The following is a 27,015-nucleotide window of genomic DNA, read 5'->3' as shown; positions in this document are numbered from 1 at the left end:
TAAGGTGTTGGGGAGGTTGTGGGCCCTGTGGCCCTCTTAGTCTAATAGCAATCAGTGTGTGACAGCTGGGATGGAGGGATGGAGGGGCACACTTAGGTGTCTCAGCCTTGGGTGCTGGAGGACCTTGTCCCTGCGTGGTCTCTACACCCTGGAACTGGTCTAAGGAATAACACAGATGATATACAATATTCCTAGTCTGGGGTGTGAGGTCCATGGTCTCTACACCCTGGAACTGGTCTAAGGAATAACACAGATGATATACAATTTCCCTAGTCTGGGGTGTGAGGTCCGTGGTCTCTACACCCTGGAACTATGCTAGAGAATAACATAGATGATAATACAGTGAACTGGCTAAGTGTGGATTCCCAGGTCCTCGTGGTTCCACCACACTGAAGGATCTGACTAAGGTCTGAGTGCTAACACATAGGTATTCGCAACGCCAGACAACCAGCAACTGAACAGCAAGAGATATATATAGTAAAGCGCTCCACAGTGCCGCCCAGCTCCCATCAACCAATCACCTGCTGAGCTGGGATCACTTGACCGCCTCGATCTGCTGACCCTTCTCCTATTGGCATAAAGAGTCTGTAGCTCTCCATCTGTGTGCACTACTAGGTCCAGGCAAACCAGAAGCATGTTGCTGCGGGGAAACCGCCGCTCTGAGCGTGGATTCCGCCGCCTCACTGCCAGAACGCGCGGCGGTTTCTCCGCAATCCGTCACACTTACAATCTAAGGGGAAGGGATAGGTAGCAGTACACAGATCTCTCCTCTCATCCTTACATGGCAGTTTTTTGCACATTTTACCCCTTGAGCACCAGAGCAATTTTCACCTTTCAGCGCTCCTTCCATTCATTCATCTATAACTTTATCACTACTTATCACAATGAAATGAACTATATCTTCTTTTTTTGCCACCAATTAGGCTTCTCTTTGGTGGTACATTATGCCAATAATTATTTTATTATAAATGTTTTTTAATGGGAAAATAAGAATAAAATTGGAAAAAAATCATTATTTTTCAGTTTTCGACCATTATAGTTTCTAAATAATGCATGCTACTGTAATTAAAATCCACGTAATTTATTTGCCCATTTATCCTGGTTATTACACCATTTAAATTATGTCTATCATAATGTCTGGCACCAATATTTTATTTGGAAATAAAGGTGCATTTTTTCAGTTTTGCATCCATCACTATTTACAAGCCCATAATTTAAAAAAATAACAGTAATATATCCTCTTGGCATACATATTAAAAAAGTTCAGTCCCTAAGATAACTATTTATGTCTTTTTTTTATTGTCAATTTTTTTTTGTAGATATTAAAAAAAAAAGTTTGATTACCTTGGGTAGAGTGTGGGAGGGAAATAGTTAATTGTAGATGTAAAAAAATGCTTGTAATGTAAAAAAGAATGTGTGTTGATGTAATTTTACTATTTGGCAACAAAATGGCCTCAGTCATTTTATTTGGAATGCGTCCTGTAAGCGTAATATGTACGCTTACAGGAAGTGTACTGTGGATGGGAAATGTTTTTTTTGTTCACAATGATTGCACGGCTTCTCATAGAAGCCGCCGATCATTGCTTGGGGACTTATGCTGGGCATACACGGCAGTTTGGGCAAGCATATCAATCGAGCCATCAGGCTCGATTGATAATATCCGACAGGTCCGATGACCTGCCGTATAGATTCCCCGCTCGATCCCTGCCGGTGGACAATAGCAGGGAATCGATCGGCTGATAAGGAGCGCCGGCGGGGAAGAGCGGGAATCGATCCGCGCGCACGCGCAGACCAGCGGGGACACGGCGGGGGTCGATCCGGCGACTAATCGGCAGCCGGATTGACTCGTGTATGCCCAGCATTAGATCAATGAATTCCAATTCACTTATCTCCGGGCAAGCGGGTGGCGACATGGACAAATGCAGGAACGCGCACACGAGCAAGTGGGAGCGCGGACAGCAGTGGTGGCAGCAGGGGTACGTATATCTACACCCCAGGCACGGAAGTGAAGTTTAAAGGGGCATAGATATACTGTACCCAAATGGGGAGGTGGTTAAAGCACAGCTATTATTCATTAAAGTTTGTTCCTAAAAAGAAACTTCATGTTAATTGAAAACTTCTACAAACATATCAGGGCTCTTACAAGACTTTATGTAATTTATTGTCATCAAAGAGGTCAGGCCAGTTTCAAGGGGAGGACTAGGAAGAAGATGGGCCACCTGCGTAAATCCCACCCATATATTCGAGGGAGCTCTCTGGCTACCTATACTGGGGGGCTCTTGGCTTCCTATACTGGGAATCTCTCTGGCTATCTATATGGGGGGGGGGGGGTTGGCTTTCTATAGTGGGGACCTCTGGCTATCTATATTGCAGGAGGCACTTCTATACTGGGGGGCTCTCGGGTCACCTAATACCAGGGGCTCTCTGGCTAACTATACTGGGGTGGGCTCTCTAACTACCTATGCTGGGGGCACTCTGGCTACCTACATTGGGGAGCTCTTTGGCTACCTATATTGGGTGGGGCCTTCTGGCTACCTATACTGGGGGCTGTTTGGTTTCCTATACTGGTAGGCTTGCAGGCTACTAATACTGGAGGGGTGATCTGTCTACCTGTACTGTGGGGCCTCTTGGCTGCCTATACTGGAGACATGGCTCTCTGGCTACTTATACTGGGGTGATCTGACTCTCTGACTGCCTATATTGGTGGAGGCTTTCTCTGGCTACCTATACTGGGGTTCTCTTTGGCTTCCTATACTGGGGGGCTCTCTGGCTACCTATACTGGAGGGGCTCTTGGCTACCTATACTGCAGGGGGGAGTAATCTGACTACATGTGCTGGGGTACACATCTTGCTACTTGTACTGGGGGCTTTGTCTGGCCACCAACTACAGTGGGCTCTCTAATAATGGGGGCACCTCTGGCTACCCCATGACAACCATCTGCTGGAGTCTTGTGAAGGTGGAATTTTTACAATTTCACTCTTGAGTGAAGTATAAGTTTTATATGTTTCAGTATCAACCATTCCAGTAACTTGGAAAGCATTTTTTTTTCGCTATTAGTTTTATGCTCTGTTTAATGCTTTAGACCACAGATTTCGATTTAATGTTTTAGACCACAAAAGAAATCTGAGTTTCATACTACTTAAAGGTGAGTGAGAAGAGTCAGTCATTAACCCCCACCTCCCCCCTATCTTTCATTTAAAGCAGAAAGTAGAAGAGTGCTGCTTTCCGCTTATGAAATAGTTGGCAAGGTGGGTAAATTACTCTTAAGGCCCATACACACGTCGGATTTCCGCGAACGACGGGTCGTTTGCACGCCCCGTCGTTCCGTCGTTCGCCCGCTAAATCGGGCGTGTGTACAGGCTGTCGTTCGCTTGATAAGGGAGCGTTTGAGCGATCCGCCCGGCGGATCGCTCAAACTCACCCTTATCAAGTGAACGACAGCCTGTACACACGCCCGATTCAGCGGGCGAACGACGGAATGACGGGGCGTGCAAACGACCCGTCGTTCGCGGAAATCCGACGTGTGTATGGGCCTTTAGGCTTGGGACCCTTTTCTGAGTGTTTTGTGGTTTGAAAGGTAATGTAAAGTACTGTAATGTAAAGCTATGTGTGTGACCACACATGAGAGATGTGATTTTTGTTTAAGTCACCCATAGCATAACATTAGCAAGAACTTTTCAAATCACAAGCGCTTAGAAAAGTGCTGGTAGTGGATCCCTGGCCAAGAGGCATATCTAGGGAAAACAGCACCTATGGCTAAGGAGTCACTGCATTATTGATTGTATTATATGCTTTACTCCTCTGATTGTGTTTGCATTTTGCTTCATATGCTGTTATACCAAATTACCAATATGCCTCATAGTGACTCCATTTTGATCTACTCTTACTTGCTGTATGCTAATGTATCATGCTTTGGATCATATGACTTTTGCCCTTTGTACATTCTCTTGCTATGTTGATTTCGATTTAATACAGATTTTTGCACTAATTAATTGCCGGTGTGTGAGTCTTTACTCTACATGTACCTGTAGGGCTACTATTCTATTATACTGTGCTGTTGAGGATTGCAGACCTTTCTTGTAAATATTGTAACATGGAAATCCACCCCAGGGAAGAGAAGAAGGGCACATCATCCCAAAAAATTAAAGGTACATTTGCTTTGTGGAATTGGTTGTGTCCAAGCTGACGTAAAGCATGGCCTGTACGACTGTATGGCAATAGGCCAGACTATACATATCGCGAAATAACAATTAGGCAATAGGCAACTTGTCGTCCCGTCGTCCCCCCCAACACACACACAACAAAAATGTAACCAGGCAGCAGACTATACCCCAAATAAAAACTAAGATCTATATGAAGAACACCGGGGATACTATGGTTCAGCGCTCCCAGTATAAGGCGCCCATGGCACATGTCATACCTGCACACTTGCAGATACGACACTGCCCAGGCCTTAAATTAAATTAAAATGAATTGAATACTTGAACATTGTAATAGTTTTTTCCTCCCTTTGAACTATTTAGTTCAGAAAAATTGCTTCAAATTCACCTGATCAATGGATTGAACAAATTACAAATATGCTCCACGCTAGGGATGATCAATGAGATGTATATCATTTTTTCTTGCATTCATATTTCATGTAAATTATATGCAGTTTCAAGCTGGACCAATCAGAAATAACTTCATGCAATTTTGTATTGATCTAAGTTAAAGCTGCATACAATTTGCATTCAATTTGAATACAAGGATAAATTATTTGCATTTCATATACAGTATATATATATTTCTATCTGACTTTTGGTGAGGTTACCTACCTGGGTGGGATTCACTTTAGTGAAAACCTCGCCACTGTCCTTTGCTTCTTGGAAGGCTTGATAGAAGTGTTTTTGTTGTGACTCTACAGTAACAGTAAGCACAGCATCATAGGCAGCCCTGAGCTTGGAGCTGAACCTCAGCACCTCATATGGCGTCTTGTTATAGGGCAAGCTATAGTACAGGGTATCATATGGGATAAACACATAGGTGCCATCTGTCATCTTCATGTCATGAGCCATTTCCAGTAGTTGTCGTTGTGGCTGGCCCCCGATGAGCACAGAATGCATGCACATGATTATCACTGCAAAACAAAAAGAATACAAAAGATTAGTGCACTCAAAGCTACTCATACACAGTCAAAAAATTACACAAATAAAATCTGAAGATCTAAATTTAAAAAGCTGTTGGACAAATTATACCCCTGAAATAACTGTAGAATACATGTTTAAATTGGGGGAAAGATATTAAATGGAAACTCCTGTTTGTTTTTAGGATAACATAAATAGAAATGCAGTGCAACACCTCCATCAGACACAGGATGCATGCAGTGTGTGACCACGTAATGCTCACATTTGTAGTGACAGTGAAACTATGTGTTCAAAGTATTGTATGCGTTGTGTTCAGTGGTCACGAAGGCAGAATAACTGAAACTCTGAAACTGGGTTTATTTACAGGATTCGCCAGCTCTCTACATAAGCAGTAGAGTTGGGCGAACTGTTAGCTGAACTTCAGCCGAACTGTTCGGCTGCCCAACCTGTCATGTCGCTGTGTCTCTTACTACTTCCGGGTCGCAATGACCCGGAGTAGTACGTCTGCGCTGGCCCGGTGGAGCGCGTCGTAGATCGCGCTCCCGTTGCCGGGCACTCTCTGCGCATGTGTGTGATGTCATGAGTGACGTCACACACATGCACAGAGAGTGCCCGGCAACGGGAGCGCGATCTAGGACGCGCTCCGCCGGGCCAGCGCAGACGTACTACTCCGGGTCATTGCGACCCGGAAGTAGTAAGAGACACAGCGACATGACAGGTTGGGCAGCCGAACAGTTCGGCTGAAGTTCAGCTAACAGTTCGCCCAACTCTAGTTGCAGCTTGAAATTGAACCTGATTCACTGATTCATTCTAATTCCAAGCTGCATAAAGTCTACATGAAATCTGCTTACAAGACAGAATTATTAGCATCTCATTGACCATCTCTATGCATACATATGAAATCGGCGCCGGGAGACTTGGGCACAGGATACAGCGGTATATGGCTGATCCTGCTTCTGCACAAGTCCGGGCCATATTAGTTACTATTCCCCCTCCAGGCCGCCATGGATAGTGGGGAATGATATAATTTGGCTTTCAGCGATTGCTGGAGGGCGAATTTTTGTGTTTTTTAACCAACCTCGGCTCCGTCTTCTGACGGCGCCGACGTTACTCACTGAGCGCCGCTCAGTTGTGATTCCCTTTATAGTCTATGGTGGCGCCGGCTGCGCCCAAATCTAGAAGAACTGAAAAGCACTGCTCCAATCTCTAGTGCTGAGATGTGTCAGGATTAGGCAAGAGCTTAAAAATAGCTTGGCATCTTCCAGTGCATCGGCGCAGTGAACTGGGGCAATGTGTCATTCCCCCTCCCCTCATCCCAAATCTACCACCACTAACAAAAATGTACATAATGTACATACATATCACTTATATTTTTCAGAAATGTTGTATGTATAATTTAATTTACAAGGTAAATGATACTTAAAGGGGCACTATGGCTAAATTCTTCTTATATTCTCATTTAATATAAAATATGTGCAATTGTAGCAATGTGTAAGACTTGTATTGTGGCTGAATAAAACTCTGCTTCAATATTGCTTTACCCTAAATCAGTGCTGGAGTCCCGTCGCCAGAGAAAGCTAAGCGACGCTGAACCAGCACATTCCATTCTGCAGGAGGAGGCTGCCTTATCAGTCATTTCATCTGAAGTTGTAATCTCTCCCTTTAATGTATCGGGAGAGGTTTCACCCAACGTCTAACTGCACATTAGTGCCAGAGCCGGATTAAGGCTAAATGGGGCCCTAAGCAAAGTAACTGATTTGGGCCCCCCCATCATGTCGTAATAGAATCAGAAGATGCAGCTGCACAGCAATATGTCGCACACACCGGGCAGCCGAGCTACTGGTTGCTATGGGCAACAGCACGCTTTCCTCTGTGGGTGCACAATGCAGGGAATAGCAGCGGCAAAATGCAGAGTGAGAGATGAATGGCTGGGACATTTGCACTCAGGGGCTGGGGCACCCCTGTGAAGAGGGCGCCAGATATCACAGCAGCAGCACTTTCCCCCTGCATCTCCAGCCTGGCAATAGCAGAAAGCTCTGGACACCGCCAAACCGGAAGCCGTTCCCCAGACAGAATTACATAACCACTCCCACCAACGAACAACCAATTTCCTCCAAAAATAGACAGCCACCATGCAGCCTCCATCCCAGTAAATACGATAGTCCAGCAGAGAAGGCAGCCGCAGTGGGGGAGAATGACAGCACCAGATGAATCACATTCACCTATTGCGATCCAAGCAATAGAGGTCCCGTCATCCGGAGCCCATCTGTCTCCTCTAGAGTGCTGCCGCTCTGTTACTACTACTATTACTACTTCCTACTTCATGTCTGATCTGAGAATCAGGAAGTTCAGAGCGAGCGGCTGCACTGTAGAAGAGACAGATGGGTTTCAGATGACGGGATCTCTATTGCTTGGATCATGGATAGGTGAGTGAGCGTTTGCCATCTGCTGCTATCATTCTTGCTGCAGCTGTGGTTCTCTGTGGGAAGGGAGGGTGGAGTGGGCAGCGGCAGAACGCACAGTAGCAGGAGGGGGACCTAGGAGGAGAGCCTGGCTCTGAAGACAATCAGCAGCGCACGGCATCATTTGACAGGACAAGACAAATAACATTTATATCGCGCTTTTCTCCTGGTGGACTCAAAGCGCCAGAGCTGCAGCCACTAGGACGCGCCCTATAGGCAGTAGCAGTGTTAGAGAGACTTGCCTACGGTCTCCTACTGAATAGGTGCTGGCTTACTGAACAGGCAGAGCTGAGATTCGAACCCTGGTCTCCTGTGTCAGCGGCAAAGCCCTTAAAGGGACTCCAAGCAGTGCCTGTGGATATGCCTTTAAGCATACCCACAACTAATTCATTACATCCTCACACCTACCAGCATGATGTTTGTAATTATATCCCCCTGGGTTCCTTATATTTCATTGCATTGTGCTGAATCGAGCTGCCAACTTTGGAGAAAGGTCGTCCTGTGGCCGTGATTTCGATCGTGAAAATATCAAAAACTAAAAAGCATAGAGCAGCCGTTTATATATCATTGGAAAGAGGAGAAAAAGAGCTTTAAAATGATATGCATCTTTCTATAGTTACTGCACTGCTCAGAGTCCCTTTAACCATTATACCATCCAGCCACCGCTGACTTTGGAGAAAAGTCGTCATGTGGCCGCGATTTCAATCGCGAAAATATCGAAAACTAAAAGGCATAGAGCAGCTGTTTATATATCATTGGAAAGAGGATAAAGAGAGCTTTAAAATGATATGAATCTTTCCATAGTTACTGCACTGCTCAGAGTCCCTTTAACCATTATACCATCCAGCCACCGCTGACTTTGGAGAAAATTCGTCCTGTGGCCGCGATTTCAATCGCGAAAATATCGAAAACTAAAAGGCATAGAGCAGCCGTTTAGATATCATTGGAAAGAGGAGAAAGAGAGCTTTAAAATGATATGCATCTTTCCATAGTTACTGCACTGCTCAGAGTCCCTAACCATTATACCATCCAGCCACCGCTGACAGGATGGCAAGGGCTGGTTTATGTGCTAATGGGGCCCCTTTGACTCTGAATGGGGCCCCAAGCAACTGCTTTTGTTGCCTGGTCGGTAATCCGGCCCTGATTAGTGCTGTTACAGCTCCTCTGATCTGCCGTACGTCTCAGGACAATGACTTACGGCTCTGATGAAAAAAATGCTCCCTGCTGAGGCCCCCCTTCAGAGAAGCTGGCACAGGCAGGGTCACCACTTGTTGTCAGTTGCCATGGAGACCAGCTTCTCTTATGCACAGGATTCCAGCGTCTTGATTCAGCACACGCAAGTGCTGTGTAGCCAGTGTCCTGCTTGTGTCTCTGAAGGGGGGCCTCAGTGGGGAGCATTTTTTTCATCAGAGCCGTACGTCATTGTCCTGAGACGTACGGCAGATCAGAGGAGCTGTAACAGCACTAATGTGCAGTTAGACGTTGAGTAAAACCTCTGCGTACGTTAAAAAGGGGCGCTGGGAAAAAAGGGCGCGGGGTTTTAAACGATAAGCATGGATAACGTTTAAAAATGTATTGTACTGTATTTCGTTTAAAATTAATGTTTTATAAAGTTATAAATCATTAAATAATGTGCATTAAATCGGCAATTGTAAAAACGTTAATCTTTCGTTTAAATAGTGAAACGTATAATAACGTTTTAAAAAAAAATTACTAAGTAACCCTCCCTGTACCTACCCCTAACCCCTAGACCCCCCTGTTGATGCCTAAACCTAAGACCCCCCCTGTTGGTGCCTAAGTAACCCTCCCTGTACCTACCCCTAACCCCTAGACCCCCCTGTTAGTGCCTAAACCTAAGACCCCCCTGTTGGTGCCTAAACCTAAGACCCCCCTGTTGGTGCCTAAACCTAAGACCCCCTGTTGGTGCCTAAACCTAAGACCCCCCTGTTGGTGCCTAAACCTAAGACCCCCTGTTGGTGCCTAAACCTAAGACCCCCCTGGTGGTGCCTAAACCTAAGACCCCCCTGTTGGTGCCTAAACCTAAGACCCCCCTGTTGGTGCCTAAACCTAAGACCCCCCTGTTGGTGCCTAAACCTAAGACCCCCCTGTGATAAGCATTAATAAAGTTTCAAAAACATATTGTGCGGTTTTTTTCGTTTAAAAATAATGTAAAAAAAATTTGTACGGTTTTTGTTTAAAAATAATGTAAAAAAAAATATTGTACTGTTTTTCGTTTAAAAATAATATTAAAAAATGTATAAATCATTAAATAATGTGTAATCATGAGAAGCAGTAATAAAACATTAAGTCTCCGGGCGCTGTTTTTAAAACGTTATTTTTCTCCGTTGCCCTTTTTTCCTATCGGGCGCCCATTAAACGATATTTATTATGGGAGTGAATGGCGGCGCCCGATTTGTCCACTAGCCTCCTGCGCCCTTTTTTACTGTTACCGAAACCTCTCCCATACATCAAAGGGGGAGATTACAACTTCAGATGAAACGTCTGATAAGGCAGCCTCCTCCTGCAGAATGGAATGTGCTGGTTCAGCGTCGCTTAGCTTTCTCTGGCGACGGGACTCCAGCACTGATTTAGGGTAAAGCAATATTGAAGCAGAGCTTTATTTAGCCACAATACAAGTCTTACACATTGCTACAATTGCACATATTTTATATTAAATGATAATATAAGAAGAATTTAGCCATAGCGCCCCTTTAAACCATATAGAAATGATTTTACTAGGTAGTAAAAGGATCACTATAGCTAGCAGTTAAAACCTGACAGAACTGACAGGTTTTGGACTAGTCCATCTGAGTGGATTCTCAAGGTTTTCTTTGTTTTCAATGGCAGTTGCAGTTCCTGAATGGCAGTTGCTTAGTCTATCTTTATTACATGGTGACATTTTTACTGCTGGCAGGTGATGTATCTGCTGCATGTTTTTTATTTTTTTGGCAGTTGGAAACAGCTGTAAACAACTATTTCCCACAATACAGCAGGGTTCACAGACAGGAAACTGCCAGGAGTAGGTACTCAAGAGTTTCTTGTGGGAGGGGTTTCACCACAATATCAGCCATACAGCGCCCCCTGATGGTCTGTTTGTGATAAAGGAATAGATTTCTCATGTAAAAGGGGGTATCAGCTACTGATTGGGAAAAAAGTTCAATTCTTGGTTGGAGTTTCTCTTTAAACTGCTTATTTTTATCTCTGTAGTGGTCTAGTGGCTTTTTACAACTGCCAAGCATGGCAAGAAATATCTCCCTCTGTGCATAGAACTCTCAGTAACGAACATTCCGTACAGACCGCCTAGCAGAACTAAAGATATCACCACCAGCAATACACTTCAGAATGTAAATCAAGGAGAGGAAAGATTTTACAAAATAATCTGTAAATGAATATTGTAAAAAATAAGCAGTTTTATTCATTTTGTTGTTTTCACTTCAGTTCCTAAGATTCCTCACAATTTTGGCATTGTCACTGTTGATAAAGTAATACATTTTTATAACTTATGCTACTAAAGTAATACATATAATGGTTGTTTTTTTCAGGACAATCTAGGCTGTCTTTAGGTAATATTTTTTTACAAGAATTGTTTAATTTTACAAGCATTTTATCTGGGAAAATGTTTAATGTTTTACCCTTTCTAATTTTCACATGACAAATGCCACAGTTATAAAACACCTCAAAATCAGTGGTGCTCGGATGCCACTTTTTAAAATCCGAATTCATCCGAATTGATCCGGATCCAGATACCCAGATATCCAAACGTTCAGATATCCGCGTTCGTGCGGATATCCGAACGCATTATCCGGGCTATCCGGGCGGATTCGGATATCCGGATGGAAAAAACGGAAGTGCCCTTTAAATTGCTTTAAAAAACGTTTTTAAGGGTTAATGTGGAATGTCGCATCATTATTTTTTAAAGGGGAACACTAATTGATGATGTGGGGACTTCAAATCCCCCCCTCCCCCCAAAAAAAATGTCTGTCAATTAACATTAGGCCTAGGTTCGTGCAGGTTCGGTCGTGCAGCCCACATTGTTTCCAAAGTCCAACCGCACAACTGGGACATGACAGTTTTCAGCAAAAACACCTCCAGAAAATTATGCAGCAATTGCGTGTTGGGTTAAATATAAGTGGTATCAGTGGCCTGTGGCACCCTGGCGGTGGGAGATGCACAGGCAGCAGGGCAATGCAGCAGCAGCAGGTGTAACGTGTGCCAGGAGCATGCAGGACGTGGCACATGGCAATTGGCACTTGCCACTTGTCACGTGGCACTTGCCAAGTGCCAAGTGACAGTCAGACAGCACAGGAGAAGACACTAGTGCACACTAACAGTCACACTGGCGCTGCCCACAGCACAGCAGTTCTGTAGAAAGCTAACACAGTATACTACTACTCTAACAACTACTAGCACACTGACTGCAGTACTACAGTACTAACTACACAATAACACAGTAATCCTCCTATCCCCTAATCCCTAACCTAACCTATACCTAAGGCTAATAGCTGGCCAGCAGGCAGCAGCTGGCCTGGTCTGTGCACAGCACACACACAGACACATAGCAGCTGCCTGCAGCACACACTGACTGTCATACAATGACACCAATCAAGCTAATTAACGATTTAAAAATAGTGTAGTGATAGTGAAGGGGTTAATCACTGAACAGCTTATCACTGTGTACAGCCCTTGCTACTAGGCCCAGCAGCACTGGAGCACACACTCTGACCGTCACAGTATGTTATGTCACAGTAAGTTCACTGAACAGCTTTAGGCTTATAACTGTGTACAGCCCCCTTGCTAGGCCACCAGCACTGGAGCATGTCTCTCAGTGAGCATTCAGCAAGCTAAGACGATATGTCTCATCATGGCAGCCCTCCTTATTATACAGGGGGGCTGGCCAGTGTTCCTTTCTGTGATTGGGTGCCAGGGTTTAGGCTGGGAGCCCTCTGATTGGCTGAATGAGGTTGGGTGGGGCTGTCCAGGGTACCCGTCTATGATTGGTTGCTAGGGCTTCTGCTGGGAGCCCTCTGATTGGTTTCAGGACGTCATCTCCTTAGTTACAGTATTTCAGATCCAGGTATCCGCAGCTATCCGGGTCATGCGGCCAAATATCCGCAGATAGCTTTACGGATTTCTAAAGCGTAAAAATGGTCGGATATCCGGGTTACCCAGATATCCGGAATCCGGATGAGCAGCACTGCTCAAAATACATTATTTGGCTCATCCGATTAATTTCTAGGCAACAGCATAGCGATGCATCTATTCAGCCTTGGGTCCCCGAACCGTCTCCCTAGCGATCACATCCAACTGCTACGAGCAGCAGTCATTACAGGTGTCCATAAACCTTAAGGCTAGGAATAGGTGACAGGCGTTAATTAATCAGATAGGGGTTAAACGTTAACCACAGGGGGGGAGGGGGGAACACTTTATTATTTAATGGGACACTGTCACTTTAACATTTTTTTTTTAAATAAACCATTGGTCTGGCAAGAATATTGTACTACTGAAGAAATAGTTATGACCCTAATTAGTTAATATTAGGGATGTAGAGCTGTGCAATGTCAGAATCCCTCCTCTTCATAGAAGAAGTTACATACATCATAACCAAGTTGTTAACCCCCTAAAAGAATATGTGGACATATCCATAATAGTACTCCATACAAAGATTACTATTGTATGAAAGAGATGTGGACTGGAGGTGTCATGATCTCCTAGGGAAGGAGATAGGAAGGAAGCATGTGTTATGCTTGAACAGACGTCCAGTCATTGCTCAACTAGCTGCTGTTGATTGTGATGGTTTACACATGATGTTAAATCTAATAAGCTAGGAATGATGATGATGCTGTATTTCCTGTGCCCACAGTCACCCATCGTGCAGCCAGGACTGCAGAGGACCAGTTTAATGTTGTGCTGTGTCCAACAAACTGCTGTTACATGAGACAACATCAACTCTTCCAACAGCCCTACTGCTGTGCTGGCATAGCGTGTGGGGGTCTAGAAATATGATGTTAAAAGAACAGTCAAAACTATTCGAGTGTATCAGAAAGTTGATTTTTTTTCCTACAGAGGACCTGTAACAACATATAGTAGAATGTAGTAAATTATTCAGAATATCTTGTATAACATTAAAGGACAACTGCAGTGAGATGTATGTGGAGGCTGCCATATTTGTTTCCTTTTAAGCAACACCAGTTGCCTGGCTATACTGCCGATCCTCTGCCTCGAATACTTTTAGCCATAGACCCTGAATAAGCATATGCAGAACAGGTGTTTCTGACATTATTGTCAGATCTGACGAGATTATCTGCATGCTTGTTTTGCTTGTTTTTGGAGTGATTCAGCCACAAGTGCAGCCAAATAGACCAACAGTGAATGTTCCAATACCTTTAATCTTACCACATAGACCCATTATATATATATATATATATATATATATATATATATATATATATATATATATATACCATTTTTTTTTACATTTTCTGCTTCAACCACTTGAGGACCACAGTCTTTCTACCCCTTCAGGACCAGAGCCTTTTTTTTTTCATTCAGACCACTGCAGCTTTCACGGTTTATTGCTCAGTTATACAACCTACAATCTAAATGAATTTTCCCTCCTTTTCTTGTCACTAATACAGCTCTATTTTGGTGCTATTTGATTGCTGCTGCAAGTTTTACTTTTTATTATATTCATCTAAAAAGACATGAATTTTGTAAAAAAAATGAATTTTTTAACTTTCTGTGATAACATTTGTCAAATAAAGTAAAATTTCTGTATACATTTTTGTCCAAATTTATTATGCTACATGTCTTTGATTAAAAAAAAAACATTCAGTGTATATTTATTGGTTTGGGTAAAAGTTATAGCGTTTACAAACTATGGTGTAAAAAGTGAATTTCCCCATTTTGAAGCATCTCCGACTTTTCTGACCCCCTGTCATGTTTCATGAGGTGCTAAAATTCCAGGATAGTATAAATACCCCTCCAAATGACTCCATTTTGTAAAGAAGACATCCCAAAGTATTCACTGAGAGGCATGGTGAGTTCATAGAAGATTTTATTTTTTGTCACAAGTTAGCGGAAAATGACACTTTGAGACAAAAAAAAAAGTTTCCATTTCTGCTAACATGTGATAAAAAAAAATGAAATCTGCCACGGACTCACCATGCCCCTATCTGAATACCTTAAAGTGTCTACTTTCCAAAATGGGGTCATTTGTGGGGTGTGTTTACTGTCCTGGCATTTTGGGGGGTGCTAAATTGTAAGCACCCCTGTAAAGCCTAAAGGTGCTCATTGGACTTTAGACAGTTAGGCTGCAAAAAAGTGCCACACATGTGGTATTGCTGTACTCAGGAGAAGTAGTTTAATGTGTTTTGGGGTGTATTTTTACACATACCCATGCTGGGTGCGATAAATATCTCTGTAAATGACAATGTTTTGATTTTTTTACACACAATTGTTCATTTACAGAGAGATTTCTCCCACCCAGCAAGGGTATGTGTAAAAATATACCCCAAAACACATTATACTACTTCTCCTGAGTACGGCGATACCACATGTGTGGCACTTTTTTGCACCCTATCTGCGCTAAGGGGCCCAAAGTCCAATGAGTACCTTTAGGATTTCACAGGTCGTTTTGAGACATTTGGTTTCAAGACTACGCCTCACGGTTTAGGGCCCCTAAAATGCCAGGGCAGTTTAGGAACCCCACAAGTGACCCCATTTTAGAAATACAACACCACAAGGTATTCTTTTAGGAGTATGGTGAGTTCATAGAAGATTTTTTTTGTCACAAGTTAGCGGAAATTGACACTTTGTGAAAAAAAACAATAAAAATCAATTTCCGCTAACTTGTGACAAAAAATAAAATCTTCTATGAACTCACCATACCCCTAACGGAATACCTTGGGGTGTCTTCTTTCTAAAATGGGGTCACTTGTGGGGTTCCTATACTGCCCTGGCATTTTAGGGGCCCAAAACAGTGAGGAGTTGTCTGGAAACCAAATGCCTCAAAATGACTGTTCAGGTGTATAAGCATCTGCAAATTTTGATGACAGGTGGTCTATGAGGGGGCGAATTTTGTGGAACCGGTCATAAGCAGGGTGGCCTCTTAGATGACAGGTTGTATTGGACCTGATCTGATGGATAGGAGTGCTAGGGGGGTGACCGGAGGTGATTGATGGGTGTCTCAGGGGGATCTGAGGGTTTGGACGAGTGATCAGGAGCCCACATGGGGCAAATTAGGGACTGATCTGATGAGTAGGTGTGCTAGGTGGTGACAGGTGGTGACAGGAGGTGATTGATGGGTGTTTCAAGGTGTGATTAGAGGGGGGAATAGATGCAAGCAATGCACTGGCAAGGTGATCAGGGCTGGAGTCTGAGGGCGTTCTGAGGGTGTGGGCGGGTTATGGGGTGCCCTAGGGGCAGATAGGGGTCTGATCTGAAGGGTAGCAGTGACAGGTGGTAATAGGGGGTGATTGATGGGTAATTAGTGGGTGTTTAGAGGAGAGAACAGATGTAAACAATGCACTTTGGAGGTGATCTGACGGCGGGTTTGCAGGCGATCTGATGGTGTGGGTGGGTGATCAGATTGCCCGCAAGGGGCAGGTTAGGGGCTGATTGATTGGTGGCAGTGACAGGGTGTGAGAAAACGCGGAAAAGCCGCCGCATGTGCCAAGAGCAAGGCGGCTGACTCCGCGTCCAACGCGGCGGTTTGCACACATAGACACGCGTCTGGTAGTATGGTGGAATGTGGAAAAGCCGCCGCATGTCCTGACAGCAAAGCGGCTGTTTCCGCGTCCAACGCGGCGGTTTGCATGCAGCAGCGTCCACTTGGTGTGGCTGGGTCTGTTAGTGCACATAGGCAGATGGAGAGTTACGCGCGCGCGGGCCTGAACTCAGGACCTTTATACCAGCAGGGGAAGTGTCAGCTGATCAGGAAGATCAGCTGATTCCTGCAGGACTCATGATTGGCTGAATGGCTCGGGCGGGGCGGCAGAGTCCAGCAACTATATATTCTGCTGCTTGTCAGTTGCTGGTTGTCTGCCATTGCTATAACACTTACGTGAAGGCACTCAGACCATAGTCAGATCCTTACAGTGTGTTTGAACTAGGTGGACCTGGGAATTCACACAGATTCTGTTGATAGCTTAAAGTACTAATTGAATTGTATTATTTGTTAGACCAGTTCCAGGGTGTTGAGATCAAGGCTCTCACACCCCAGACTAGGAATACTGTGTATCTTCTGTGTATTCTCTAGCATAGTTTCAGGCAGAGCTGGAACAAGGTCCTCCAGCACCCAAGGCTGAGACACCAAATTGCGCCCCTCCATCCCTCCCACCCCAGCTGTCACACACTGATTGCTATTAGACTAAGAAGGCCACAGGGCCCACAACCTCCCCAGCACCTTAATATCTTGTTATCTGACATGCAGTCACTGCTATGTATCCCCTTTTCTTATTTCTTTCTGCTTAATACACAATTAGGAGTGACAGCTGAATGAATTGTGCGCCCCCTCCTACACTGCGCCCTGAGGCTGGAGCCTCTCCAGCCTATGCCTCGGCCCGGCCCTGGTTTCAGGGTGTTGAGATCAAGGCCCTCACACCCAAGACTAGGGAACTGTATTGTCTTTGTGTTATATTCCAGACTAGTTCCAGGGTGTTGATGATCACGGAACTCACACCCCAGACTAGGGAATTGTATTATCATTTATGTTATACTCCTGACTAGTTCCAGGGTGTTGATGATCACGGAACTCACGCCCAAGACTAGGGAATTGTATTATCATTTATGTTATGCTCCAGACTAGTTCCAGGGTGTTGTGACTACGGACCTCACACCCCAGACTAGGATTGTGCTATTACTGTGTTACGTTAGCCCAGTTCAGGGCAAAACCTTGCATATTAGCAGCAGGGCTTCCTGCAACCCAGCCTTGGTCCCTCGCTCAGGGGTCCACAGGCTACAGGAATATCACCCACCGTCAAGGGTGAATTCCTCAGGAGTATAGGCCGCCAGCTCCTCTGGTGGTCTTTACTCAGAGTTGTTACTGTTACACCAAACACTCTCACACACATAGGTGTCCAGAGGTTAGCAATATATCTGATTATCGGTGATACTGCAGATCATCAATAATCGGGTATATATCTGCATTCTTGGTGATACTGCAGATCGCCAATAATCAAATTCTCTCTGCGTGCTGACACCAATCGTTACACAGGGGGTGACAGGGGGTGATTGATGGGTGATTGACAGGTGATCAGTGGGTTATTACAGGGAAGAACAGATGTAAATAATGCACTGGTGAATTGATAAGGGGGGGGACTGAGGGCAATCTGAGCGTGTGGGCGGTTGATTGGGTGCCCGCAAGGGGCAGATTAGGGTCTAATTTGATGGGTAACAGTGACAGGTGGTGATAGGGGGTGATTGATGGGCAATTAGTGGGTGTTTAGAGGAGAGAACATATGTAAACAATGCACTTGGGAGGTGATCTGACGGCAGGTTTGCGGGCAATCTGATGGTGTGGGTGGGTGATCAGATTGCCCGCAAGGGGCAGGTTAGGGGCTGATTGATGGGTGGCAGTGACAGGGAGTGATTGATGGGTGATTGACAGGTGATTGACAGGTGATCAGTGGGGTTATTACAGGGGGGATAGATGCATACATTACACGGGGGAGGGGGGGTCTGGGGAGAATCTGAAGGGTGGGGGGGTGATCAGGAGCCCCCAGGGGGCAGTTAGGACCTAAAATAAAAAAATAGCGTTGACAGATAGTGACAGGGAGTAATTGATTGGCGATTAGGGGAGTGATTGGGTGCAAACAGTGGTCTGGGGGGTGGGCGGGGGGGGGGGTCTGAGGGGTACTGTGGGCGATCAGAGGGAAGGTGAGGCAGGATCAGTGTGTTTGGTGCAAACTAGGGTGGCTGCAGCCTGCCCTGGTGGTCCCTCGGACACTGGGACCACCAGGGCAGGAGGCAGCCTGTATAATACACTTTGTATACATTACAAAGTGTATTATACACTTTGTAGCGGCGATCGTGGGGTTAACAACCCGACGGCGCTTCCGAACGGCCGGCAGGTTGTCGTCGCGGGTGGGCGGAGCCAGTTGCCGGGGGAAGCGCGCGTCACCAGTGACGCGATGGCTCCCCCGGCATGCCGAAAGGACGCAACGCACATGGGCGTATTGCGGTCCTTTCAGCGTCCACTTTGCCGCTGCCCATCGGCTGTGGGCGGTCGGCAAGTGGTTAATTGAACAATGAGTGTGACAATGTGCATTTGCACATCCAGGGTAACCTCATCATACAACACAAACAAAAGCATGAAGACCCTAATTAGAAGATGCAATTGGAAGAGGAACATTATGCAACTTGAATAAAATTGCTTGCAACTGAATGATGTTGGAGAATGGAGACACTTTAGGACCCAGGAGGAAGAAACAGATGGGGAGGAGAAATGGATATAAACTGCCACAAGGACAGCTCACTTCAAGTTTGGCTTTGAGAAAGGCAGCCGAGCCTGCTGAATCATGTCAGCCCAGTGATACCCTGAAGTCTTCTGTGCGAATCGTCGAAACTCAGTGCGAAGAATTGAAGTCTAGTAACTCACTTACGAGATTCCAGAAACCACTGCGGGGAGGTGACGTCACCGGAAGTGAGGTGCCGTAACCAGGTAGTGACCGCCCAAGCGCTGAAGGGGAAAGCAGAGCGGCTTGTCACAAAGAAGGAGGCGACAGGAGTTTGCAGAGCTACCTGCTGGAGCTCCGCCTCAACATCAGTGGGAAGTAATGATTAGACTGAGTACACCGGGGAGCACGTGAGTATAACGCAGCGGCTCTACCCGTGTACTCACCGCAGAATCATTGACTGAGGAACATCATAAGTGTGAGTAACAATTTGAGTGGAAAATACTGACACTTCATATAACTAACACCATTATACGGTGGAATCACACTGAGACTAATAGCCTCTATTAGATAATAAAACTACTGGAGAAGATTCTGGTGAAGACCCATATATGAGGTTTGGGAGTGTCTAACAACTTTTAAGTACTGACTTTTTGTACCAAATCTTTGGACATGTACTTCTTGGATACACACGCAGTATATTTTTTTATATACACATATTTTTTCAACCTTGCTTTTTATTTTTACTTATATTTTTATCCTTATTTTTATTTTTCCTTTTTTCCTTGTTTAAGGACACATCGGGTGGCCCCGTGTGTGAATGAGCGCACGAATGCAACACATATGTGAATATTGAATAAAAATGTATCTGACAAACACCTATTAAAAAGTGTTTTAAAACTACTGAAGAATCCCAGCGTTACCTACTTGATTAAATAGACCAACAGGGCTGCAAGGCAACTGGTATTGTTTAAAAGGAAAATAAGTATGGCAGCCTCCATTTTCCATTAAACAAGGCGTGTATGAGATCTGCAGATATCATAGACTATGAATGCATTTTGCAGGAAGTGTGTATGTAGCCTTAGCCTAGGCTGTTTATTATGCAGAATTCTCCCCCTAGAGCATTCTAGGAGACCAGCGATCTTTTCTACTGGTTTTAGAACTCTCAGTAAACACCCATTCTGTAGAAATCACTTGCCAATACTGTGACTAATTTCAGAAAGTAAATCAGGACGTGATAAGATTTGACAATGGGCAAACATTGACTAAATAATTTATTAATATATATGATATTGTAAAAGGAAAAAAAAATAAGCAACTTTATTCATCATGCTATTTTGACTACAGTTTCTCTTTAAAAGGAAGGGTTTGGAAGGTGTATATGGAACTATCTAGCTGCCACTGGTGTAACAATAGGGGATGCGACCCCTGCCGTCGCGGGGGGCCCCGGGCCCCCCTAGGGCCCGCTCAGGGACTTTTGGGGGGCAGGAGGGGTTGCAGCATAAGAGGAGAGTGTGGCAGATCGGTGGGGAGGGGGGAAATTCCCCCCCCCCCTTCCCTCACCTCGGGCTCTCCTCTCAGCGCTCCCCCTCCTGCAATCATTGGTGGTGTTCGTGGCAGCAGCGGCGGTGGCGGCAGGATGAATACATTACCTCCTTCTCGCTGGAGGTCTTCCGTTCTCCAAGTGCTTCATTCAACTTCCTGTATAAACAGGAAGTTGCACTTAGAGAACGGAAGAGCTCCTACGAGAAGGAGGTAATGAGTCATCCTGCCGCCACCGCCGCTGCTGCCACGAACACCACCAATGATTGCAGGAGGGGGAGCACTGAGAGGAGAGCCCGAAATGAGGGAGGGGGGAATTTCCCCCCTCCCCACCGATCTGCGGCACTTATGCTGCGATCCGTCCTGCCCCCCAAAAGTCCCTGAGCGGGCCCTAGGGGGGGGGGGGACAGATTATTTTTTTTGCAGGGGGGCCCGGGGATTTCTAGGTGTGCCCTTGCTAGCTGCACAGTTCCTCTTTAAATCAGTTTAAGTATATGATCTCCAGCAACACAGGTATTGTGTGACACAAAAAGAAACATCCAGTCAGGGGCATGCGCAGAGGCGTATCTATAGGGGTGCACATAGGACACCTGCCATAGGCGCCCTTTGTCACTCAGCTGGGGGGGCGCATCCCCAGTATGCAATTAATCATCCTTCTCTGTGTAGTAGCCGGCTGTCCGCCAGCGCTATTGTCTATGCCGGCGCCCGCAGAAGGAGAGGAGGCTGAGGTGTGTGTGTCACTCAGTGTGACAGACAGGCAGCTTCCTGTGCAGCACCCCCCGTGTGTCACCTAACCACCCGGCATGTGCAGCTGCCAGCTACATCCATGGCCACGTTTCCTCCTCTAGTCTCCCCTCCTACCTCCATCACGTATGCAGCCAATCAATAGGGAGATCGGGGGATACAAGACAGCGAGCGGCGCCGACTTTGAAATGGTGACCAGAGAGACACTGCGGGGGCCTCCGTCACTGCTGCCTCTGGTCCCCGCTGCCTCAGTCTCCACTCAGACTTCAGATGAGTGGATCCCGGAGAGGAGCACTGCCACCCGCGGACGCGGAGCACTGCAAAGTTCAGGTGCACGGGCGGGTAGTGTGTGCCTCTGCAGTGGCTGGAGCGGTTTCCGTTAGGGTGCATGCTGGGAGTCTCTTCTGTGGCTCCCTATGGCTATGGGATCATGGCAGCCTTCAGTGACACTGATTTACATCATACCACAACCGCAGGGAGAGGTCACATCCATGACTGGATACAGCAGAATTCTATTCAGAACCACAGCAAGTACTGGTTTCCTCGGCAGAGAATCTCAACATGCATCTGTTAGTATATATATTCTCCTTTATTTACTGTGTAATATTAATTTGCTTTGCTTGTTATGTTTCACCGTACCCCAGATGCCCACCCCAGCCAGAACACAGATGTGCCCACCCCAGCCACAGCCAGCAACCAGATATTTCACACCCTCCCAGCCAGCACCAAGATGTACCCACTGCAGCCACCACCCAGATGTACCCACCCCAGCCTGCACCCAGTTGTGCCCACCCCAGCCAGCACCCAGTTGTGCCCACCCCAGCCATCACCCAGATGTGCCAACCCCAGCCAGCACCCAGATGTACCCACCCCAGCCAGCACCCAGATGTACCCACCCCAGCCAGCATCCAGTTGTGTCCACCCCAGCCAGCATCCAGTTGTGTCCACCCCAGCCAGCACCCATCTGTACCTACTCCAGCCAGCACCCAGATGTTCCCACCCCAGCCAGAACACAGATGTGCCCACCCCAGCCACAGCCAGCACCCAGATATTTCACACCCTCCCAACCAGCACCAAGATGTACCCACTGCAGCCACCACCCAGATGTACCCACCCCAGCCACCACCCTGTTGTGCCCACCCCAGCCAGCACCCAGTTGTGCCCACCCCAGCCATCACCCAGATGTCCCTACCTTATCCAACACTCAGATGTACCCACCCCAGCCAGCACCCAGATGTACCCACCCCAGCCAGCATCCAGTTGTGTCCACCCCAGCCAGAATTTAGTTGTGTCCACCCCAGCCAGCACCCATCTGTACCCACTCCAGCCAGCACCCAGATGTTCCCACCCCAGCCAGCACCCAGATGTTCCCACCCCAACCAGCACCCAGATGTGCTCACCCCAGCCAGCACCCAGATGTTCCCAGCCAGCATCCAGATACTCTCTCCCACCCCAGCCAGCATCCAGATGCTCCCAAGCACCACCCAGATGCTTCCTCCAACCCCATCCAGTAACTAGATGCTCATACCCAGCACCTAGATCCTCCCTCCCACCCACCCCACCCAGCACCTAGATCATCCCTCCCGCCCACCCCACCCAGCACCTAGATCCTTACTCCCACCCACCTCACCCAGCACCTAGATCCTCCCTCCCACCCACCTCACCCAGCACCTAGATCCTCCCTCCCACCAACCCCACCAGGCACCTAGATCCTCCCTCCCACCAACCCCACCAGGCACCTAGATCCTTCCTCCCACCCACCCCACTAGGCACCTAGATCCTCCCTCCCTCCCTCCCACCCACCCCACCAGGCACCTAGATCCTCCCCAACACCCACCCACCCACCCCACCAGGCACCTAGATCTTCCCTCCCACCCACTCCACCAGGCACCTAGATCTTCCCTCCCACCCACCCCACCAGGCACCTAGATCTTCCCACCCCACCCAGCACCTAGATCCACCCTCCCACCCACCCAGCACCTAGATCCTCCCTCCCACCCACCCAGCACCTAGATCCTCCCTTCCACCCACCCAGCACCTAGATCCTCCCTCCCACCCACCCCACCCAGCACCTAGATCCTCCCTCCCACCCACCCTACCCAGCACCTAGATCCTCCCTCACACCCACCCACCCCACCCAGCACCTAGATCCTCCCTCCCACCCAGCACCTAGATCCTCCCACCCACCCCACCCAGCACCTAGATCCTCCGACCCATGCCACCCAGCACCTAGATCCTTCCTCCCTCCCACCCACCCCACCCAGCACCAAGATGCTCCCACCCAGCACCTACATTCTCCCACCCTACCCAGCACCTAGATGCTCCCTCCCACCCTACCCAGCACCTAGATGCTCCCTACCAACCTACCCAGCATCTAGATGCTCCCTACCACCCTACCCAGCACCTAGATGCTCCCTACTTGGCTACTTAATTATTTTATGTTGATACACCTGGCTAATAGGCACCTGGTTACTTAATTAATTTAACTGCAGGTGTGTAACTATTTGTTTTTTCATATCCAGAAGCATGTGACTACTTTTTCATTTATGTGGAAGAATGTGGACTATTTATTTATTTTTATTTAATTTTGAGGCTCATGGCTACTTAATTCTAATATCTAGGGGGCCATGGCTACTCAATTTATGTTATGGGGCATTTTTAATATTCGGGGGCGCAAATTCAGAGTTTGCCATAGGCGCTATATTACCCAGATACGCCTCTGGGCATGCGCTGCTGATATTACTTGTGATGGGCATCTGCATAAAATTTTTTGGGAGGGGGCAAAAGGGGGGAGGCCAAAAATTTGGCGGGAAAGTGAGCGCTGCACCAAAAATGGGCATGGCCATGGACCAGGATACGGGTGTGGTCACAGGTGGAGCAAAATGTACATGAACTTAGCAATGGTGGGACATTAGACTAGGACTCTGTAGGGATAGTAATTAGGTTGTGAGCACGTCCGACACATGTGCCCCCCAGTTTAGGTAGTGACAGGGACCCCCCTAGTCTAGGTGGTGACAGGTGTCCCCCATTTTAGCTAGTGACAGGAACCCCACTATGTTTAGTGACAGGTAATCCCCCCACACACACACTTTTAGCTAGTGATAGGGACCCCCCCATGTTTAGTGACAGGGACCCCCTAGTTTAGGTGGTGACAGGTGCCTTCCAGTTTTAGATAGTGACAGTGACCCCCACTCACCGTGATGAAAACCTCTCAGATCAGTGCCAGCCGTCCATCTCTGCTGCCTATCATGCAACAGGCAGCGTGTCAGCAGCCAGCGCCAGACCTCCGATCAGCGGGTGACCAGTGAGAAGCGAGCGCATGGTACCCCTGTGGACACCACACTGCATATGCGCCGGCTGATCGAAGGTCTAATGCTGGCGGCTGGCACGCTGCCTGTTACATGAGAGGCAGCGGGGAAAGTCGGGGGGGGGGGGAGCTGTCCCATTTTGCCCCTATGTGTGGACGCCCATGCTTGTGTAGCTTTCACATACAGTGGGATGCGAAAGTTTGGGCAACCTTGTTAATCGTCATGATTTTCCTGTATAAATTGTTGGTTGTTACGATAAAAAATGTCAGTTAAATATATCATATAGGAGACACACACAGTGATATTTGAGAAGTGAATTTAAGTTTATTGGATTTACAGAAAGTGTGCAATAATTGTTTGAATAAGATTAGGTTGGTGCATACATTTGGGCACTGTTGTCATTTTATTGATTCCAAAACCTTTAGAACTAATTATTGGAACTCAAATTGGCTTGGTAAGCTCAGTGACCCCTGACCTACCTACCTACACAAATGAATTCAATTATGAGAAAGAGTATTTAAGGGGATCAATTGTAAGTTTCCCTCCTCTTTTAATTCTCTCTGAAGAGTAGCAACGTGGGGGTCTCAAAATAACTCTCAAATGACCTGAAGACAAAGATGTTCACCATCATGGTTTAGGGGAAGGATACAGAAAGCTGTCTCAGAAATTTCAGCTGTCTGTTTCCACAGCGAGGAACATATTGAGGAAATGGAAGACCACAGGCTCAGTTCAAGTTAAGGCTCAAAGTGGCAGACCAAAAAAAATCTCAGATAGACAGAAGCGATGAATGGTGAGAACAGTCAGAGTCAACGCACAGACCAGCACCAAAGACCTACAACATCATCTTGCTGCAGATGGAGTCACTGTGCATCGTTCAACCATTTGGCACACTTTACACAAGGAGATGCTGTATGCGAGAGTGATGCAGAGCAGGGGTCTAGTCCTGGGAAAAGAGGTGAGTGGACTCACCTGGAAAACTCCGGCGCCAAAAATGGGCGTGGTCAAGCATAATGTGGGCGTGGTCATGGGTGGGGCCAAATATACATGACCTTAGCAGTGATGTAAAAGGTCTGCCAGGGAAGTTTGAGCTCTGCCATAGTGTATCCCCCAAAAATAGATGTAATCTGACAGCATTTCACCAAAAATACACATAATCTGGTAGAAGTTCCTCCAAAGTACAGATAATATGGCAGTGGTTCCCCCAAAATAGACAATGTGGCGGCAGCAGTTCCCCAACATACACATAATTTGGAAGCAGTTCCCCAAAATACGCGAAACCTGGCAGCGGGTCACCCAAAATACACGTAACACCCAAAATACATATAATCTGGCAGCAGTGGTCCCCCAAGTACACACAATCTGGCAGCAGTTCCCCAAAATACACGTAATCTGACAGCAGCCGTTCCCCTAACATACACATAATCTGGCAGCTGTTCCCCAAAATACATAACAGCGGTTCCACAAAAATGCAGATAATCTGACAGCAGTTCCCCCAAAATAGGTACCCCCAGCATAGGTAGCCAGGTCTATAGGTGTCCCCAGTATAAGTAGCCATGAGTATAGTAGTCCCCAGTATATGTAGCCAGAGGTATAGTTGCCCAGTATATGTAGCCAGGGGTATATGTGCCCAGTATTTGTAGTCAGGGGTATATGTGTCCAGTATATGTAGCCAGGGGTATATGTGCCCAGTACATGTAGGCAGGTGTATATGTGCCCAGTATATGTAGGTAGGGGTATATGTCCCAGTATATGTAGCCAGGGGTATATGTCCCCAGAATAGGTTGTCAGGTGTCCCCCACAGCGTGAGGGGAGCAGCGCAGTGGAAGGAGAGCTGTAGACGCAGTGGGGAAGGGGGGGCCATCTCCCCCCTCCTTCCCTCAACTTAGGGCTCTCCATCCCCCGCTCTCCCCTCCAGAACTAACGTGCGGGTGGCTGGCAGCGGGCGGGACTTACCTCTGTCTCGCTCCAAGCCGGATCTGCGTGCCGCTGCTCTGGTCTGGCACGCAGATCCGGCTTGGAGGGAGACGGAGGTAAGTCCCGCCCGCTGCTAGCCGCCCGCACGTTAGTTCTGGAGGGGAGAGCGGGGGATGGAGAGCCCCAAGGTGAGGGAAGGAGGGGGAAGATGGCCCCCCTTCCCCACTGCGTCCACAGCTCTCCTTCCACTGCGCTGCTCCCCTCCACAAAATGCCAGGGTGGACGGCGTCCATCCTCTGAAAAAAGCAAGTGGACGTCGTTCACCCGCGTCCACGCCCCACTCGACCCCTGATGCAGAGGAAGCCTTTCCTCTGCCCACAGCACAAACAGAGCCGCTTGAGGTATGCTAAAGCACATCTGGACAAGACAGCTTCATTTTGGAATAAGGTGCTGTGGACTGATGAAACTAAAATTGAGTTATTTGGGCATAACAAGGGGCTTTATGCATGGAGGAAAAACAAAACAGCA

The 27,015-nt window shown here is 47.0% G+C and overlaps 1 protein-coding gene across 4 annotated transcripts in view; it reads right to left on the bottom strand.

Annotated features, from left to right (window-relative positions):
* GUCY2F (guanylate cyclase 2F, retinal) overlaps positions 1 to 27,015 on the bottom strand; it is a 296,029-nt gene that overhangs the window by 160,880 nt on the left and 108,134 nt on the right. For all 4 annotated transcript variants that reach the window (XM_068251134.1, XM_068251132.1, XM_068251135.1 and 1 more), the window contains one exon: positions 4,816 to 5,117. In XM_068251134.1, coding sequence (XP_068107235.1) covers positions 4,816 to 5,117 — 302 coding nt within the window. The remainder of the gene's footprint in view (positions 1 to 4,815; positions 5,118 to 27,015) is intronic.

The sequence above is a fragment of the Hyperolius riggenbachi genome, chromosome 8, assembly GCF_040937935.1.
Source record: "Hyperolius riggenbachi isolate aHypRig1 chromosome 8, aHypRig1.pri, whole genome shotgun sequence".
Lineage (NCBI taxonomy): Eukaryota > Metazoa > Chordata > Amphibia > Anura > Hyperoliidae > Hyperolius > Hyperolius riggenbachi.
The sequence above is the reverse complement of the archived record's forward strand: the minus strand, read 5'-3'. Positions and strand labels throughout refer to the sequence as shown.